This window comes from Salvelinus namaycush, unplaced genomic scaffold (genome assembly GCF_016432855.1).
Source record: "Salvelinus namaycush isolate Seneca unplaced genomic scaffold, SaNama_1.0 Scaffold622, whole genome shotgun sequence".
Classification (NCBI taxonomy): domain Eukaryota; kingdom Metazoa; phylum Chordata; class Actinopteri; order Salmoniformes; family Salmonidae; genus Salvelinus; species Salvelinus namaycush.
Window position 1 is genome coordinate 58,751 of NW_024061334.1, and position 20,289 is coordinate 79,039.

Consider the following 20,289-nt stretch of genomic DNA (forward strand, 5'->3'; position numbering starts at 1 on the left):
TTCCAACACTAAGACTGGAGACCCATAGAGAACTGCTGCTACCAGACTAATGGTTCCAACACTAAGACTGGAGACCCATAGAGAACTGCTGCTACCAGACTAATGGTTCCAACACTAAGACTGGAGACCCATAGAGAACTGCTGTTACCAGACTAATGGTTCCAACACTAAGACTGGAGACCCATAGAGAACTGCTGCTACCAGACTAATGGTTCCAACACTAAGACTGGAGACCCATAGAGAACTGCTGTTACCAGACTAATGGTTCCAACACTAAGACTGGAGACCCATAGAGAACTGCTGCTACCAGACTAATGGTTCCAACACTAAGACTGGAGACCCATAGAGAACTGCTGCTACCAGACTAATGGTTCCAACACTAAGACTGGAGACCCATAGAGAACTGCTGCTACCAGACTAATGGTTCCAACACTAAGACTGGAGACCCATAGAGAACTGATGCTACCAGACTAATGGCTCCAACACTAAGACTGGAGACCCATAGAGAACTGATGCTACCAGACCAATGGTTCCAACACTAAGACTGGAGACCCATAGAGAACTGCTGCTACCAGACTAATGGTTCCAACACTAAGACTGGAGACCCATAGAGAACTGCTGCTACCAGACTAATGGTTCCAACACTAAGACTGGAGACCCATAGAGAACTGCTGTTACCAGACTAATGGTTCCAACACTAAGACTGGAGACCCATAGAGAACTGCTGCTACCAGACTAATGGTTCCAACACTAAGACTGGAGACCCATAGAGAACTGCTGCTACCAGACTAATGGTTCCAACACTAAGACTGGAGACCCATAGAGAACTGCTGCTACCAGACTAATGGTTCCAACACTAAGACTGGAGACCCATAGAGAACTGCTGCTACCAGACTAATGGTTCCAACACTAAGACTGGAGACCCATAGAGAACTGCTGCTACCAGACTAATGGTTCCAACACTAAGACTGGAGACCCATAGAGAACTGCTGCTACCAGACTAATGGTTCCAACACTAAGACTGGAGACCCATAGAGAACTGCTGCTACCAGACTAATGGTTCCAACACTAAGACTGGAGACCCATAGAGAACTGCTGCTACCAGATTAATGGTTCCAACACTAAGACTGGAGACCCATAGAGAACTGCTGCTACCAGACTAATGGTTCCAACACTAAGACTGGAGACCCATAGAGAACTGCTGCTACCAGACTAATGGTTCCAACACTAAGACTGGAGACCCATAGAGAACTGCTGCTACCAGACTAATGGTTCCAACACTAAGACTGGAGACCCATAGAGAACTGCTGCTACCAGACTAATGGTTCCAACACTAAGACTGGAGACCCATAGAGAACTGCTGTTACCAGACTAATGGTTCCAACACTAAGACTGGAGACCCATAGAGAACTGCTGCTACCAGATTAATGGTTCCAACACTAAGACTGGAGACCCATAGAGAACTGCTGCTACCAGACTAATGGTTCCAACACTAAGACTGGAGACCCATAGAGAACTGCTGCTACCAGACTAATGGTTCGAACACTAAGACTGGAGACCCATAGAGAACTGCTGCTACCAGACTAATGGTTCCAACACTAAGACTGGAGACCCATAGAGAACTGCTGCTACCAGACTAATGGTTTGAACACTAAGACTGGAGACCCATAGAGAACTGCTGCTACCAGACTAATGGTTTGAACACTAAGACAGGAGACCCATAGAGAACTGCTGCTACCAGACTAATGGTTCCAACACTAAGACTGGAGACCCATAGAGAACTGCTGCTACCAGACTAATGGTTCCAACACTAAGACTGGAGACCCATAGAGAACTGATGCTACCAGACTAATGGCTCCAACACTAAGACTGGAGACCCATAGAGAACTGATGCTACCAGACCAATGGTTCCAACACTAAGACTGGAGACCCATAGAGAACTGCTGCTACCAGACTAATGGTTCCAACACTAAGACTGGAGACCCATAGAGAACTGCTGCTACCAGACTAATGGTTCCAACACTAAGACTGGAGACCCATAGAGAACTGCTGTTACCAGACTAATGGTTCCAACACTAAGACTGGAGACCCATAGAGAACTGCTGCTACCAGACTAATGGTTCCAACACTAAGACTGGAGACCCATAGAGAACTGCTGCTACCAGACTAATGGTTCCAACACTAAGACTGGAGACCCATAGAGAACTGCTGCTACCAGACTAATGGTTCCAACACTAAGACTGGAGACCCATAGAGAACTGCTGCTACCAGACTAATGGTTCCAACACTAAGACTGGAGACCCATAGAGAACTGCTGCTACCAGACTAATGGTTCCAACACTAAGACTGGAGACCCATAGAGAACTGCTGCTACCAGACTAATGGTTCCAACACTAAGACAGGAGACCCATAGAGAACTGCTGCTACCAGACTAATGGTTCCAACACTAAGACTGGAGACCCATAGAGAACTGCTGCTACCAGACTAATGGTTCCAACACTAAGACTGGAGACCCATAGAGAACTGCTGCTACCAGATTAATGGTTCCAACACTAAGACTGGAGACCCATAGAGAACTGCTGCTACCAGACTAATGGTTCCAACACTAAGACTGGAGACCCATAGAGAACTGCTGCTACCAGACTAATGGTTCCAACACTAAGACTGGAGACCCATAGAGAACTGCTGCTACCAGACTAATGGTTCCAACACTAAGACTGGAGACCCATAGAGAACTGCTGCTACCAGACTAATGGTTCCAACACTAAGACTGGAGACCCATAGAGAACTGCTGCTACCAGACTAATGGTTCCAACACTAAGACTGGAGACCCATAGAGAACTGCTGCTACCAGACTAATGGTTCCAACACTAAGACTGGAGACCCATAGAGAACTGCTGCTACCAGACTAATGGTTTGAACACTAAGACTGGAGACCCATAGAGAACTGCTGCTACCAGACTAATGGTTTGAACACTAAGACAGGAGACCCATAGAGAACTGCTGCTACCAGACTAATGGTTCCAACACTAAGACTGGAGACCCATAGAGAACTGCTGCTACCAGACTAATGGTTCCAACACTAAGACTGGAGACCCATAGAGAACTGCTGCTACCAGACTAATGGTTCCAACACTAAGACTGGAGACCCATAGAGAACTGCTGCTACCAGACTAATGGTTTGAACACTAGCTAATACAACAGTTTGAGCCAGCAGCATACCACCCTGCATACCACTGCTGGCTTGCTTCTGAAGCTAAGCAGGGTTGGTCTTGGTCAGTCCCTGGATGGGAGACCAGATTCTGCTGGAAGTGGTGTTGGAAGGCCAGTAGGAGGCACTCTTTCCTCTGGTCTAAAAAATATCCCAATGCCCCAGGGCAGTGATTGGGGACACTGCCCTGTGTAGGGTGCTGTCTTTCGGATGGGATGTTAAACGGGTGTCCTGACTCTCTGTGGTCATTAAAGATCCCATGGCACTTATCGTAAGAGTAGGGGTGTTAACCCCGGTGTCCTGGCTAAATTCCCAATCTGGCCCTCAAACCATCACGGTCACCTAATAATCCCCAGTTTACAATTGGGTCATTCATCCCACTCCTCTCCCCTGAAACTATTCCCCAGGTCGTTGCTGTAAATGAGAACGTGTTCTCAGTCAAATATTGGGAAAATAGAAAGTAGGCTTAAATTGACCAGTGTTTCCTGGTCCAGGGAATCCAAAGGGGAGCACTCCACAATGAATTTACCTCGTCAACACTTTGATTAGTGGAATCAGGGGCACATTCACTAGGAACCAAACAAACGGCACGTAATGGGGAAGGACCTACCAGAATTGGTCCAATAGAAATGCGTCTTTGCAAAACATTTAGCTCAGTAATGAATACACCCCAGGTATGTCGTGCTTTGGGTCCCCAGGACCAGGATGAAGAATTACCGGGAAAAACAGTTGCTGAGGATTACTGACTAGTGTGGACCAGATCTGTATTTAATGTCATAACAATGAACCAGACCTGTAACGCCCCCTAGAAGAGGACAAGTGGATGACCTACTACACTTTGGAAAATATGTTGATTTAAGAACTCTTTCATGCCTCATACTCTGGAATGTCTTTGTGCTTTTACATTGTTTTAAACTGTTCAAGATATTTGTTCCAGCAAAATCAATAAATCCATCCATCAACCAACCAATGAATGAACAGGATGAAGACAGGACTCCACTCACCACTGTTGCCAGGCCTCTGCAGGCTGTGTTCGGTAACAGAGCACCATCCAACAGGGAAGAGATCTCTGGAGTGGTGTTGACACCAGTAGTCAAACGCCCCCCTCCACCCGTCAAACATCACAAACACTTCGTCCCCCTTCACCTCTCCGATGGTAGCAGGGCAGATGAGGTAGGGGTTCTTCTTATCTACTGCTTCCAGCTTCATCCCTGGCTTAAAGTTATTCTGGGACAGCGGTGGAGGCTCCTACACAGAGAGAAAGAAACACAATGACACACAGAGAGACACAATGACACACAGAGAGAGAGAAACACAAAGACACACAACATGCATCATGGACACATCTCCCTGTCAGGAATGCCATGCCACGGTTGCCCTTAGTTTGAAGATGTAATCCAGAGACAGGTGTTTCTCCATCTCTTTAGCTATCAGACTCTAATTCCACTGATTTTAAAACTTGATCCTCCAGAAAGTAGAGAGCAACACGTATGCAGCTCCAGCATTCAACAGGATTACCAACAGACTGACCAGCTCCAATAGACAGAAGCCTTCTACATGGCAGACCAATCCGAACTTCTCTCGGCACGTCCTGCCCACTCATTATCTCAACCAATCATGGCTAGTGGGAAGGTTCTCATCTTTTTCTGTGGCTTAAACAACAAGGCTCGTAATTTAACAATGTTATTCGTATTTACAGATGGTATTCATGTTTATTCTTAAGGCACATGAAAGTTCACATGTTTGAGAAGACATTTATAACCAAAAAACGCATTTTGATAAAAAATATATTTTTTACGTTCAAATGGCTCTCCTGTGAAGTTGTGACTTGTGACATACGCCTAGTTTCCTGAAATCGGGTCACAAAGAAATCAGTCAATAGAAATAAATGAATTAGGTCAGAATCTATGGGTTTCACGTGACTGGGCAGGGATGCAGCCTTGGGTGAGCATGGGAGGGCATAGACATACCCACTGAGGAGCGAGACCCCAGCCAATCAGGATACCTTTTCCCCACAAAAGGGGTTTATTTCACACAGAAATACTCCTCAGCACCCCCCTACATGATTCCATAGTTTTGATGTCTTCACTATTATTCTACAATGTAGAAAACAGTACAAATATAGAAAACCCCTGGAATGAGTAGGCGTGTCCATCCTTTTGACTTGTACTATATATTTTCAGGTCTGTGTAGCTTTTTAATCTATAAAAAGGTTGGGTACCTTTTTAATCTCCACTGAACAAAAATATAAACGCAACATGTGAAGTGTTTGTCCCAAGGTTTTTTAATAATAAGTGACATCAATAAGGGATCATAGCTTTCACCTGGATTCTCCTGGTCATGGAAAGAGCAGGTGTTCCTAATGTTTCGTATACTCAGTGTATAGATTAAGTTTTGCGTACCTTTTTAAAAGCGGTAGCCGGGGCCATCTCTGCTCCATTCAGGGTTCTCAGCAGAAACATGGGCCAGGAAGATGCGTTCATTCTGAAGCCTGCAGAACACACATAGAATGTTTAGAACGGCTCCCCCCCAGCATCACAGCCCTTCTAAGGACAAAGGTTATCTGGCTAGCAACTGGAAAAGGCTTAAAGCTACAACAAACAAATCACATGGCTGAGACCTTAAGTGGATCTCAAATCGATTGTCTGAGGCCAAGTTAAACTCCACTTTCATGTAAAAAAAAATGTATGACTATCATACATAAAAAAGCTGTTATAACAGAATTTCCACCTCCAGAAATGAGCCAAATAACATATTAGTAAAAATTATGTTTAAATTATCTTAACATATTGGACCATGCATATAGTCGTGGCCAAAAGTTTTGAGAATGACACAAATATTAATTTTCACAAAGTCTGCTGCCTCAGTGTTTTTAAATATTTTTGTCAGATGTTACTATGGAATACTGAAGTATAATTACAAGCATTTTATAAGTGTGATGCAAAGAGTCAATATTTGCAGTGTTGACCCTTCTTTTTCAAGACCTCTGCAGTCCGCCCTGGCATGCTGTCAATTAACTTCTGGGCCACATCCTGGCTGATGGCAGCCCATTCTTGCAAAATTAATGCTTGGAGTTTGTCAGAATTTGTTGGTTTTTGTTTGTCCACCCGCCTCTTGAGGATTGACCACAAGTTCTCAATGGGATTAAGGTCTGGGGAGTTTCCTGGCCATGGACCCAAAAATATCAAAATCAAATGTATTTATATAGCCCTTCTCACATCAGCTGATATCTCAAAGTGCTGTACAGAAACCCAGCCTAAAACCTCAAACAGCAAGCAATGCAGGTGTAGAAGCACGGTGTCTAGGACACCTGCCTGCTGCCATTCCTGAGCAAGCTCTGTACTGGTGGTGCCCCGATCCCGCCGCTGAATCAACTTTAGGAGACGGTCCTGGCGCTTGCTGGACTTTATTGGGCGCCCTGAAGCCTTCTTTACAACAAGTGAACCGCTCTCCTTGAAGTTCTTGATGATCCGATAAATGGTTGATTTAGGTGCAATCTTACTGGCATCAATATCCTTGCCTGTGAAGCCCTTTTTGTGCAAAGCAATGATGACGGCACGTGTTTCCTTGCAGGTAACCATGGTTGACAGAGGAAGAACAATGATTCTAAGCACCACCGTCCTTTTGAAGCTTCCAGTCTGTTATTCAAACTCAATCAGCATGACAGAGTGATCTCCAGCCTTGTCCTCGTCAACACTCACACCTGTGTTAATGAGAGAATCACTGACATGATGTCAGCTGGTCCTTTTGTGGCAGGGCTGAAATGCAGTTGAAATGTTTTTGGGGGATTCAGGTCATTTGCATGGCAAAGAGGGACTTTGCAATTAATTGTAATTCATCTGATCACTCTTCCTAACATTCTGGAGTATATGCAAACTAAGGCAGCAGACTTTGTGAAAATTAATATGTCATTCTCAAAACTTTTGGCCACGACTGTAGCCTATATTTTTTATTTTATTTAACCAGGCAAGTCAGTTAAGAACAAATTCTTATTTACAATGACGGCCTACCAAAAGGCAAAAGGCTTCCTGCGGGGACGGGGGCCTGGGATTCAAAAGATAAATCAATACAAAATAAATACAAAACAAAACACACACCACAACAGGAGAGACACAACACTGCATAAAGAGAGACCTAAGACAACAACATAGCAAGGCAGCAACACATGACAACACAGCATGGTAGCAACACAACATAACAACATGGTAGCAGCACAAAACATGGTACAAACATTATTGGGCACAGACAACAGCACAAAGGGTAAGAAGGTAGAGACAACAATACATTATGCAATTCAGCCACAACTGTCAGTAAGCGTCCATGATTGAGTCTTTGAATGAAGAGATTGAGATAAAACTGTCCAGTTTGAGTATTTGTTGCAGCTCATTCCAATCGCTAACTGCAGCGAACTGAAAAGAGGAGCGACCCAGGGATGTGTGTGCTTTGGGGACCTTTAACAGAATGTGACTGGCAGAATAGGTGTTGTATGTGGAGGATTAGGGCTGCAGTAGATATCTCAGATAGGGGGGAGTGAGGCCTAAGACGGTTTTATAAATAAGCATCAACCAGTGGGTCTTGCAACAGGTATACAGAGATGACAAGTTTACAGAGGAGTGTAGAGTGCAGTGATGTATCCTATAAGGAGCATTGGTGGCAAATCTCATGGCCAATTGGTAAAGAGCATCCAGCCGCTCGAGAGCACCCTTACCTGCCGATCTATAAATTATGTCTCTAATCTAGCATGGGTAGGATGGTCATCTGAATCAGGGTTAGTTTGGCAGCTGGGGTGAAAGAGGAGCGATTACGATAGAGGAAACCAGGTCTCGATTTAACTTTAGCCTGCAGCTTTGATATGTGCTGAGAGATCGACAGTGTACCGTCTAGCCATACTCCCAAGTACTTGTATGAGGTGACTACCTCAAGCTCTAAACCCTCAGAGGTAGTAATAACACCTGTGGGGAGAGGGGCATTCTTCTTACCAAACCACATGACCTTTGTTTTGGAGGTGTTCAGAACAAGGTTAAGGGTAGAGAAAGCTTGTTGGACACTAAGAAAGCTTTGTTGTAGAGCATTTAACATAAATTCCAGGGAGGGGCCAGCTGAGTATAAGACTGTATCATCTGCATATAAATGGATGAGAGAGCTTCCTACTGCCTGAGCTATGTTGTTGATGTAAATTGAGAAGAGTGTGGGGCCTAGGATTGAGCCTTGGGGTACTCCCTTGGTGACAGGCAGTGGCTGAGACAGCAGATTTTCTGACTTTATACACTGCACTCAGAGAGGTAGTTAGCAAACCAGGCCAAAGACCCCTCAGAGACACCAATACCCCTTAGCCGGCCCACGAGAATGGAATGGTCTACCGTATCAAAAGCTTTGGCCAAGTCAATAAAAATAGCAGCACAACATTGCTTAGAATCAAGGGCGATGGTGACGTCATTGAGGATCTTTAAGGTTGCAGTGACACATCCATAACCTGAGCGGAAACCAGATTGCATACCAGAGAGAATACTATAGACATCAAGAAAGCCAGTCAGTTGATTATTGACAAGTTTTTCTAACACTTTTGATAAACAGAGCAAAAGCGAAATAGCCCTATGACAGTTAGGATCAGCTTGATCTCCCCCTTTAAATAAAGGATGAACTGTGGCTGCCTTCCAAGCAATGGGAACCTCCCCAGAAAGGAGAGAGGTTAAACAGGTAGGAGAAAGGCTTTGCGATGATACGGGCAGCAACCTTAAAGATGAAAGGGTCTTAACCATCTGACTAACTAACTTTTGCCTTCCGGATAGCCTGAGTACACTTATTTCTCATTTGCCTGAACAAGAGCCAGTCAGCCTGTGTATGTGTGCCGAGCCTTTTGCCAAATGCAATTCTTGAGGTGGAGTAACTCTGCAAGATCACGGTCGAACCAGGAACCTGTTTTTTTATTCTTATTTTCTTTATGGGGGCGTGTTTGTTAACAAAATCACTGAAAATATATTTTTTTAAAGGTCCAAGCGTCTTTGACAGAGGGGATCAAGCTGATTCTATACCATTTTAGAGAGGCCAGATCATGAAGGAAGGCTTGCTCATTAAAGTTTTTTAGCAAGCGTCTATGACCAATCAGGACAGGTCGTTTCACTGAGCAGTATAAGACTGTAAGACAGGCTGTAAAACAGTGATCACTAAGGTCATTACAGAAAACACCAGACTGATACCCATCAGGATTATTTGTGAGGATAATATCGAGGAGAGGAGCATGTTCTGGGTGTTTGGAGTCATACCTTGTGGGATTGGTGATAATCTGAGAAAGATTTAGGGAGTCCCATTGCTTTAGGACTTGGTCAGGCGATTTAAGCATGTCCCAGTTTAGGTCACCTAGCAGGACAAATTCAGACAGTGTAAGGGGCCAGTACAGAGCTTAGGGCAGGCAGGGTACAGGCCGGTGCTGATAGAGGACGATAGCACCCAGCAACAGTCAATGAAGAGCTATTTGAAAGTGTAATGCTTAAAACCAGCAAATCAAATTGTTTGGGGACAGACTTGGTGGAGACAACCTGATCACTGAAGGTGATCCTTGGTAAAGATTGCCACTCCCCACCTTTGGAAGATCTGTCTTGCCGAAAAAGGTTAGAACCAGAAAGGTTAACATCAGTATTCAAAACAATCTTCCTTAACCACGTCTCAGTAATGACCAACACATCTGGATTGGAGCTGTGAACCCACACTTTTTGGTCATAAGCCCTTCTCTGAGCTACGCCAGTGCCTAAATGTAACTTCTAATAGGGAGCAGGCATAGGGTGTTAAATTGGGACCATCTTCATCATGATGCGTATAGCAAATAATAGCAATCTATATCTTCTAAAACATGTGTCTCAGGTTCATATTTCACAAACTCCACAGGCTTTTGGAGTTGCATTTGCAGGAGTCAATAGCAAATAGCCTACATTAACAAGCTAAGAGGGTCTTCACACTTCGACTTTAAGCTAAAATATCCTCGACTACACGTATACAGTGAAATCGAAAAGTATTCAGACTCCTTTACTTTTTTCATTCTTCATTATAGCCTTATTCTAAAATTGATTGGACATGATTTGGAAATGCACACACACCTGTCTATATAAGGTCCCACAGTTGACAGTCCATGTCAGAGCAATAACCAAGCCATGAGGTCAAAGGAATTGTCTGAGAAAAGATTGTGTTGAGGCACCGATCTGGGGAAGGTTACCAACAAATGATTTCAGCATTGAAGGTTCCCAAGAACGGCCTCCTTCATTCTTAAATGGAAGAAGATTGGAACCACCAAGATTATTCCTAGGACAAACATCTCTGCAGCACTGTACCAATCAGGCCTTTATGGTAGTGGCCAGACAGAAGCCACTCCTGAGTAAAAGGCACATGACCACACGCTTGGAGTTTGCCAAAAGTCCAAAAGGACTTTTCTACCAGCATGTTAACTGTGCAACCAGAGGGGAAAAAAATAACTAGACCACCTTTACTCCACACACAGACGCGTACAAAGCTCTCCCTCACCCTCCATTTGGAAAATCTGACCAAATTCTATCTTCCTGATTCCTGCTTACAAGCCAAAACTAAAGCAGGAAGCACCAGTGACTCAGTTAATAAAGAACTGGTCAGATGACGCAGATGCTAAGCTACAGGACTGTTTTGCTAGCACAGACTGGAATATGTTCCGGGATTCTTCCGGGGCATTGAGGAGTACGATGACATCGTCCCCACACTGACTGTACATACATAACCCAACCAGAAGCACTGAGCTGCCACTTTCAAGGAGCGGGACTCTAACCCGGACGCTTATAAGACATCCTGCTATGCTCTCCACATAAACAAACTATCATGGTCCAAACACACGAAGACAGTTCTGAAGAGGGCACAACAAAGCCTATTCCCCCTCAGGAGATTGAAAAGATTTGGCATGGGTCCTCAGATCCTCAAAATGTTCTACAGCTGCACCAGAGGGCACTGCCTGGTATGGCAACTGCTCGGCCTCCGACCGCAAGAGAGTAGTGCGTACTGCCCAGTACATCACTGGTGCCAAGCTTCCTGCCACCCAGGACCTCTATACCAGGCGGTGTCAGGGGAAGGCCCTTAAAATTGTCGAAGACTCCAGCCAACCTAGTCATAGACGGTTCTCTCTGCTACTGCACGGCAAGCGGTTCCGGAGAGCCAAGTCTAGGTCCAAAAGGCTTCTTATTAACAGCTTCTACCCCCCAAGACATAAGACTACTGAACAGCTAATCAAATGTCGACCCAGACTATTTGCATTGTGTGTCCCCCACCCCCACTTTTACGCTGCTGCTGCTCTGTTTATTATCTATATTATCTAGTCACCAACTCTACCCATATGTACATATTACCTTGACTAACCTGTGCCCCCGCACACTGACTCTGTACCAGTACCCCCTGTATATAGCCTCGCTACATATGTTTGTTGTTGTTGAACGCTGTCGAACTCTGAAACTGAAACCTGTCGAAGTGAACGCTGAAACCTGAACTAAAAGACCTCAGTTTAAAAGCTGACAGTGTTTTATATACTTTTATTTTGAATCCTGCGGCTAAATTGCTGTGAGCGCTGCTATCTTTCCCGGGATCCTGCCAGATTCCATATAGGGGGAGAAATCCGAAAGCCCAGCTAGCCTAACTGGCTCGGCGGTCTCAGATGGAGGCCGCTATTGAACGTTTCCGACGTTGCAGGAGCTGCGTTTACTTTGCTTTGTTCGGGGACAATGTGGACTGCGTTGACTTTCAATGTAGCAACTGCTTGCTGCAGAGGACTCCAGGAGCAAGCAAGTAGCAAACATACATAAGCTACTGGGGAACCCACGCCCACCAAATTTTTATTTTTATTCCACCCCAGTAGCCGAACGCCGCTCTCCACAGCTGACTAGCCGGTGCTAGGCAGGGTTCTATCCCCGAAGGGGGCTGATCTCGACCCAACCAACCAGCCATGGAGGTACATCACTCGCCGTGGAAGTCGAAGAAGGCGTCCTCTGGAAACAGGGGTCTCCATGGAGATGTTGAGCCCGGAACTGACACAGACCAGAAACAGCTTTGCCGCTCTGGATCCAGAGGTTCCGGCGCCTTCGTCCGTGGTGGCTTCCCAAAATCAAGATCGGATCCGGAGGTACCTGCGACTTCGTTCTCGGCTCTGTCTCCCTCTCCGGTGGCTTCTACCTCGGGTTCAGATCCTCTGAGCTCCCACCCTCACCAGAACGTGAGGCTGTCTGAGAGACCGGCCCATTCAAGGCAAAAACCCTGTGCTACCCAGGAGCACGAGTACAGGCACAACAAGGCTGCTTCCGACTGTTCTACCACAGATGCCGGGAGCTAACACTGTCCATGTGGGGTCAAACGACATCAGGAGGGCTAGCATGGAACATTTGAAAATTAATTTTAAAGAAGTGATTTCAGCATTAAAAGACTCCAAAAAAGGGCCAATAATTTCAGGTCCAGTACCATCATTGGGCCGCAGGTGTGAAAGATTCAGCAGACTGCTGGCATTACACATCTGGCTAATAGACTACTGTAGCTCTGCTGGAGTCACTTTTATTGATAACTTTGACACCTTCTGGAAACAGAAGATACTCTACAGGAATGATGTCCATCCAAATCATCTTGGTCCATCCAAATCATCTTGGTTCCTGGACTCTGCCCACGCATTTCAAGGCTGCATTGAAACAATGACTGGTAAATGATCCAAGACCAGCTCATTGTGACAATGAGTTGTCATAATGCTGCATCAAATGTACAGTAGTGGCCAAAAGTTTTGAGAATGACACAAATATTAATTTTCAAAGTCTGCTGCCTCAGTTTGTATGATGGCAATTTGCATATACTCCAGAATGTTATGAAGAGTGATCAGATGAATTGCAAAGTCTCTCTTTGCCATGCAAATGAACTGAGTCCCCCAAAAACATTTCCACTGCATTTCAGCCCTGCCACAAAAGGACCAGCTGACATCATGTCAGTGATTCTCTCGTTAACACAGGTGTGAGTGTTGACGAGGACAAGGCTGGAGATCACTCTGTCATGCTGATTGAGTTCCAATAACAGACTGGAATTTTCAAAAGGAGGATGGTGCTTGGAATCATTGTTCTTCCTCTGTTCTTCCAGAAATTAATCAACCATGGTTACCTGGAAGGAAACACATGCCTTCATCATTGCTTTGCACAAAAAGGGCTTCACAGGCAAGGCTATTGCTGCCAGTAAGATTGCACCTAAATCAACCATTTATCAGATCATCAAGAACTTCAAGGAGAGCGGTTCAAATGTTGTGAAGAAGGCTTCAGGGCGCTCAAGAAAGTCCAGCAAGCGCCAGGACCGTCTCCTAAAGTTGATTCAGCTGCGGGATCGGGACACCACCAGTACAGAGCTTGCTCAGGAATGGCAGCAGGCAGGTGTGAGTGTATCTGCACGCACAGTGAGGGGAAGACTTTTGGAGGATGGCCTGGTGTCAAGAAGGGCAGCAAAGAAGCCACTTCTCTCCAGGAAAAACATCAGGGACAGACTGATATTCTGCAAAAGGTACAGGGATTGGACTGCTGAGGATTGGGGTAAAGTCATTTTCTCTGATTAATCCCCTTTCCGATTGTTTGGGGCATCCGGGAAAAAAGCTTGTCCGGAGAAGACAAGGTGAGCGCTACCATCAGTCCTGTGTCATGCCAACAGTAAAGCATCCTGAGACCATTCATGTGTGGGGTTGCTTCTCAGCCAAGGGAGTGAGCTCACTCACAATTTTGCCTAAGAACACAGCCATGAATAAAGAATGGTACCAACACATCCTCCGAGAGCAACTTCTCCCAACCATCCAGGAACAGTTTGGTGATGAACAATGCCTTTTCCAGCATGATGGAGCACCTTGCCATGAGGCAAAAGTGATAACTAAGTGGCTCGGGGAACAAAACATCAATATTTTGGGTCCATGGCCAGGAAACTCCCCAGAAATTAATCCCATTGAGAACTTGTGGTCAATCCTCAAGAGGCGGGTGGACAAACAAAACCCCACAAATTCTGACAAACTCCAAGCATTGATTATGCAAGAATGGGCTGCCATCAGCCAGGATGTGGCCCAGAAGTTAATTGACAGCATGCCAGGGCGGACTGCAGAGGTCTTGAAAAAGAAGGGTCAACACTGCAAATATTGTCTTCATGTAATTGTCAATAAAAGACTTTGACACTTATGAAATGCTTGTAATTATACTTCAGTATTCAATAGTAACATCTGACGAAAATATCTAAAGACACTGAAGCAGCAAACTTTGTGGATATTAATATTTGTGTCATTCAAAACTTCTGGCCGCATCTGTACATGATCTTCGGGGCATTGGCAAACACAATGTAAGTAATTTATGTACCCATAATACAATCCTACAGCTATTGTAAGCAGTAATCATGAGCCTATAAACCAGAGTTACACTGTTAGCACTGAGGCGGTGTTCAATAGTAGGAAGACCACCTTATGCAGCTCACCCTGCACTATCAGCTTCAATGTAAATAACATGAGTAAGTCTACCTCTGATAAGCTTCCAAGTAAAGCATTAAAAACAATCAAGCAACCCAGAAAAGTGCTAAAAATAGCCCATATTAACATATGTAGCCGAAGAAACAAGGTCCATGAAATCAATAACTTGCTTGTAACAGATGACATTCATATTCTGACTATCTCTGAAACTCACTTAGATAATACCTTTGATGATACAGTGGTAGCAATACATGGTTATAACATCTACAGAAAATACAGAAATGCCAAAGGTGGAGGTGTTGCTGTTTATATTCAGAACCACATTCCTGTAAAGCTTAGAGATTATCTCATGTTAAATACTGTTGAAGTAATATGGCTACAGGTTCATCTGCCTCACCTAAAGCCCATTCTGGTGGGAAGCTGCTATAGACCACCAAGTGCTAACAGTCAGTATCTGGATAACATGTTAAATACTGTTGAAGTAATATGGCTACAGGTTCATCTGCCTCACCTAAAGCCCATTCTGGTGGCAAGCTGCTATAGACCACCAAGTGCTAACAGTCAGTATCTGGATAATATGTGTGAAATGCATGGGTGATTTAAATATTGACTGGCTTTCATCAAGCTGCCCACTCAGGAAAAAACTTCAAACTGTATCCAGTGCCTGCAACCTATCAGTGCCTGCAACCTATCAGTGCCTGCAACCTATCGGTACCTGCAACCTATCGGTACCTGCAACCTATCGGTACCTGCAACCTATCAGTGCCTGCTACCTATCGGTACCTGCTACCTATCGGTGCCTGCTACCTATCGGTGCCTGCAACCTATCGGTGCCTGCAACCTATCGGTGCCTGCAACCTATCAGTGCCTGCAACCTATCAGTGCCTGCAACCTATCAGTGCCTGCAACCTATCAGTCAACCTACTAGGGTGCTTGATAATGTATGTGATATCAACATTTTATCATTTAAATATTGACTGGCTTTCATCAAGCTGCCCACTCAGGAAAAAGCTTCAAACTGTAACCAGTGTCTGCAACCTGGTTCAGGTTGTCAGTCAACCTACCAGGGTATTTACAAACAGCACAGGAATTAAATCATCAACATGTATTGATCACATCTTTACTGATGCTGCAGAAATGTGCTTGGAAGCAGCATCCAGATCCATCGGATGTAGTGATCACAATATGGTAGCCATATCTAGGAAAACCAACGTTCCAAAGGCTGGGCCTAATATAGTGTATAAGAGGACATACAACTATTTTTGCAGTGATTCTTATTTTGTTTATGTAAAGAATATTTGTTAGTCCGTGGTGTGTAATGAGGAGCAAACAGACGTTGCACTTGACACATTTATGAAATTGCTTATTCCAGTTACTAGTAAGCATGCACCCATTAAGAAAATGACTAAAAACAGTTAAATCCCAGTGGATTGATGAGGAATTGAACAATTGTGTGGTTGAGAGGGATGAGGCAAAAGGAATGGCAAATAAGTCTGGAAAATGTATTGCAAATTGAGAAATCATGTGACTAAACTGAATTTAAAAAATAAGAATTTACACTATGAAACAAAGAATGAGAGTAAAAAGCTTTGGAACACCTTAAATGAAATTTCGGGAAAAAAGGCTAACTTCGCTCCATCATTCATTGAATCAGATCCTTCATCACGAAACCAACTGATATTACCAACTACTTTAATGATTTTATCATTGGCAAGATCAGCAAACTTAGGCATGACATAACAGAAACAAACACTGACACTACACATCCAAGTATACCTGACCAAATTATGAAAGACAAGAATTATAATTTTGAATTCCGTGAAGTGAGTGTGGAAAAAGTGAATTTTTTGTTGTTGTCTATCAACAATGACAAGTCACGGGGTCCGACAACTTGGATGGAAAATTATTGAGGATAATAGTGGACGATGATATCACCACTCCTATTTGGCAAAGAAAAAGCTATATCTCAGACTGGCCAATAAAAAGAAAAGATTAAGATGGGCAAAAGAACACAGACACTGGACAGAGGAACTCTGCCTAGAAGGCCAGCATCCTGGAGTCGCCTCTTCACTGTTGACGTTGAGACTGGTGTTTTGCGGGTACTATTTAATGAAGCTGCCAGCTGAGGACTTGTGAGGCATCTGTTTCTCAAACTAGACACTCTAATGTACTTGTCCTCTTGCTCAGTTGTGCACCGGCGCCTCCCACTCCTCTTTCTATTCTGATTAGAGCCAGTTTGCGCTGTTCTGTGAAGGGAGTAGTACACAGCGTTGTACCAGATCTTCAGCTTCTTGGTAATTTCTCGCATGGAATAGCCTTCATTTCTCAGAACAAGAATAGACTGATGAGTTTCAGAAGAAAGTACTTTGTTTCTTGACCATTTTGAGCCTGTAATCGAACCCACAAATGCTGATGCTCCAGATACTCAACTAGTCTAAAGAAGGCCAGTTTTATTGCTTCTTTGATCAGAACAACAGTTTTCAGCTGTGCTAACATAATTGCAAAAGGGTTTTCTAATGATCAATTAGCCTTTTAAAATGATAAACTTGGATTAACTAACACAACGTGCCATTGGAACACAGGAGTGATGGTTGCTGATAAATGGGCCTCTGTACGCCTATGTAGATATTACATAAAAAAGCAGCCGTTTCCAGCTACAATAGTCATTTACAACATTAACAATGTCTACACTGTATTTCTGATCAATTTCATGTTATTTTAAAAATGGACAAAAAAAATATTTTCTTTCAAAAACAAGGACAATTCTAAGTGACCCCAAACTTTCGAGGCGATATTGAATGCGTTTCTACGGGCTATAATAGAAAATGCTTAACTCAATATTTTATCAAATAATAATAAATAAAAATGTTATACCTGAAGGCCTCCTAAAATTCCAAATCCAATAGCTAAATAATCCATGGTATGACGATCTTAAAACAATTCCATATGTCAGCTTAGTACCCTACCCCCCAACAGTTTACATTTTTAGAGGTTAACGTACCCAGTGGGTTAGGGCCGTAATTCCCCCATTTTCCCCAATGCTGGAAGGTTAGTGTTATGGTTAACCTACCCAGTGGGTTAGGGTAGAGTTATGGTTCTGGTGATGGTTAACCTACCCAGTGGGTTAGGGTAGAGTTATGGTTAGGGTGATGGTTAACCTACCCAGTGGGTTAGGGTAGAGTTATGGTTCGGGTGATGGTTAACCTACCCAGTGGGTTAGGGTAGTTATGGTTCTGGTGATGGTTAACATACCCAGTGGGTTAGGGTAGAGTTATGGTTCGGGTGATGGTTAACCTACCCAGTGGGTTAGGGTAGAGTTATGGTTCGGGTGATGGTTAACCTACCCAGTGGGTTAGGGTAGAGTTATGGTTCTGGTGATGGTTAACCTACCCAGTGGGTTAGGGTAGAGTTATGGTTAGGGTGATGGTTAACCTACCCAGTGGGTTAGGGTAGAGTTATGGTTCTGGTGATGGTTAACCTACCCAGTGGGTTAGGGTAGAGTTATGGTTCTGGTGATGGTTAACCTACCCAGTGGGTTAGGGTAGAGTTATGGTTCGGGTGATGGTTAACCTACCCAGTGGGTTAGGGTAGAGTTATGGTTCGGGTGATGGTTAACCTACCCAGTGGGTTAGGGTAGAGTTATGGTTCTGGTGATGGTGATGGTTAACATACCCAGTGGGTTAGGGTAGAGTGATGGTTAACCTACCCAGTGGGTTAGGGTAGAGTTATGGTTCGGGTGATGGTTAACCTACCCAGTGGGTTAGGGTAGAGTTATGGTTCTGGTGATGGTTAACATACCCAGTGGGTTAGGGTAGAGTTATGGTTCTGGTGATGGTTAACATACCCAGTGGGTTAGGGTAGAGTTATGGTTCTGGTGATGGTTAACATACCCAGTGGGTTAGGGTAGAGTTATGGTTCTGGTGATGGTTAACCTACCCAGTGGGTTAGGGTAGAGTTATGGTTCTGGTGATGGTGATGGTTAACCTACCCAGTGGGTTAGGGTAGAGTTATGGTTCTGGTGATGGTTAACCTACCCAGTGGGTTAGGGTAGAGTTATGGTTCGGGTGATGGTTAACCTACCCAGTGGGTTAGGGTAGAGTTATGGTTCTGGTGATGGTTAACCTACCCAGTGGGTTAGGGTAGAGTTATGGTTCTGGTGATGGTTAACCTACCCAGTGGGTTAGGGTAGAGTTCTGGTTCTGGTGATGGTTAACCTACCCAGTGGGTTAGGGTAGAGTTATGGTTCTGGTGATGGTTAACCTACCCAGTGGGTTAGGGTAGAGTTATGGTTCTGGTGATGGTTAACCTACCCAGTGGGTTAGGGTAGAGTTATGGTTAGGGTGATGGTTAACCTACCCAGTGGGTTAGGGTAGAGTTATGGTTCTGGTTCTGGTTAACATACCCAGTGGGTTAGGGTAGAGTTATGGTTAGGGTGATGGTTAACCTACCCAGTGGGTTAGGGTAGAGTTATGGTTCTGGTGATGGTTAACCTACCCAGTGGGTTAGGGTAGAGTTATGGTTCTGGTGATGGTTAACCTACCCAGTGGGTTAGGGTAGAGTTATGGTTCTGGTGATGGTTAACCTACCCAGTGGGTTAGGGTAGAGTTATGGTTAGGGTTATGGTTAACCTACCCAGTGGGTTAGGGTAGAGTTATGGTTAGGGTTATGGTTAACGTACCCAGTGGGTTAGGGTAGAGTTATGGTTCGGGTGATGGTTAACCTACCCAGTGGGTTAGGGTAGAGTTCTGGTTCTGGTTCTGGTTAACCTACCCAGTGGGTTAGGGTAGAGTTATGGTTCTGGTTCTGGTTAACATACCCAGTGGGTTAGGGTAGAGTTATGGTTCTGGTGATGGTTAACATACCCAGTGGGTTAGGGTAGAGTTATGGTTCTGGTTCTGGTTAACATACCCAGTGGGTTAGGGTAGAGTTATGGTTCTGGTGATGGTTAACCTACCCAGTGGGTTAGGGTAGAGTTATGGTTCTGGTTCTGGTTAACATACCCAGTGGGTTAGGGTAGAGTTATGGTTCTGGTTCTGGTTAACATACCCAGTGGGTTAGGGTAGAGTTATGGTTCTGGTTCTGGTTAACATACCCAGTGGGTTAGGGTAGAGTTATGGTTCTGGTTCTGGTTAACATACCCAGTGGGTTAGGGTAGAGTTATGGTTCTGGTGATGGTTAACATACCCAGTGGGTTAGGGTAGAGTTATGGTTCTGGTTCTGGTTAACATACCCAGTGGGTTAGGGTAGAGTTATGGTTCTGGTTCTGGTTAACATACCCAGCGGCGGCTGCAGCATGTCCCCATTCTTTTCACAGGTTCCTATAGGCTGGATGTCTGAGGAGTCGACCAGCCTCCAGAAGTCATTGGTGTTGTCACTGCCATCCAGACGAAGACGCAGACGCACACCCGTCATGCCCATCACCGTGGCGATGCACACCGAGGTGGAGTTCCGAGGGTCATGGACTTCCAGCTTCATCCCCACCTTGAAGTCACTGGAGGGAGGGACTCTGGACTGGAGAGAGACAGAAAACTCACTGCAGAGAGACACTGTACTGTCACTTAACTCATACTGTCTGAAGAAGCTAGGTGGAGCCGGGGTAGATGGACACATACCTGTC

General features: G+C 44.7%; 1 protein-coding gene across 2 annotated transcripts in view; it reads right to left on the bottom strand.

Annotated features, from left to right (window-relative positions):
• The window catches only part of LOC120042153 (sex comb on midleg-like protein 2), a 78,595-nt gene that overhangs the window by 44,081 nt on the left and 14,225 nt on the right, over window positions 1–20,289 (bottom strand). For both annotated transcript variants that reach the window (XM_038987014.1, XM_038987013.1), the window contains exons 5-7: window positions 19,949–20,183; window positions 5,614–5,702; window positions 4,216–4,459 (exon numbers count right to left, since the gene is read on the bottom strand). In XM_038987014.1, the coding sequence (XP_038842942.1) occupies window positions 4,216–4,459; window positions 5,614–5,702; window positions 19,949–20,183 (568 nt within the window). The remainder of the gene's footprint in view (window positions 1–4,215; window positions 4,460–5,613; window positions 5,703–19,948; window positions 20,184–20,289) is intronic.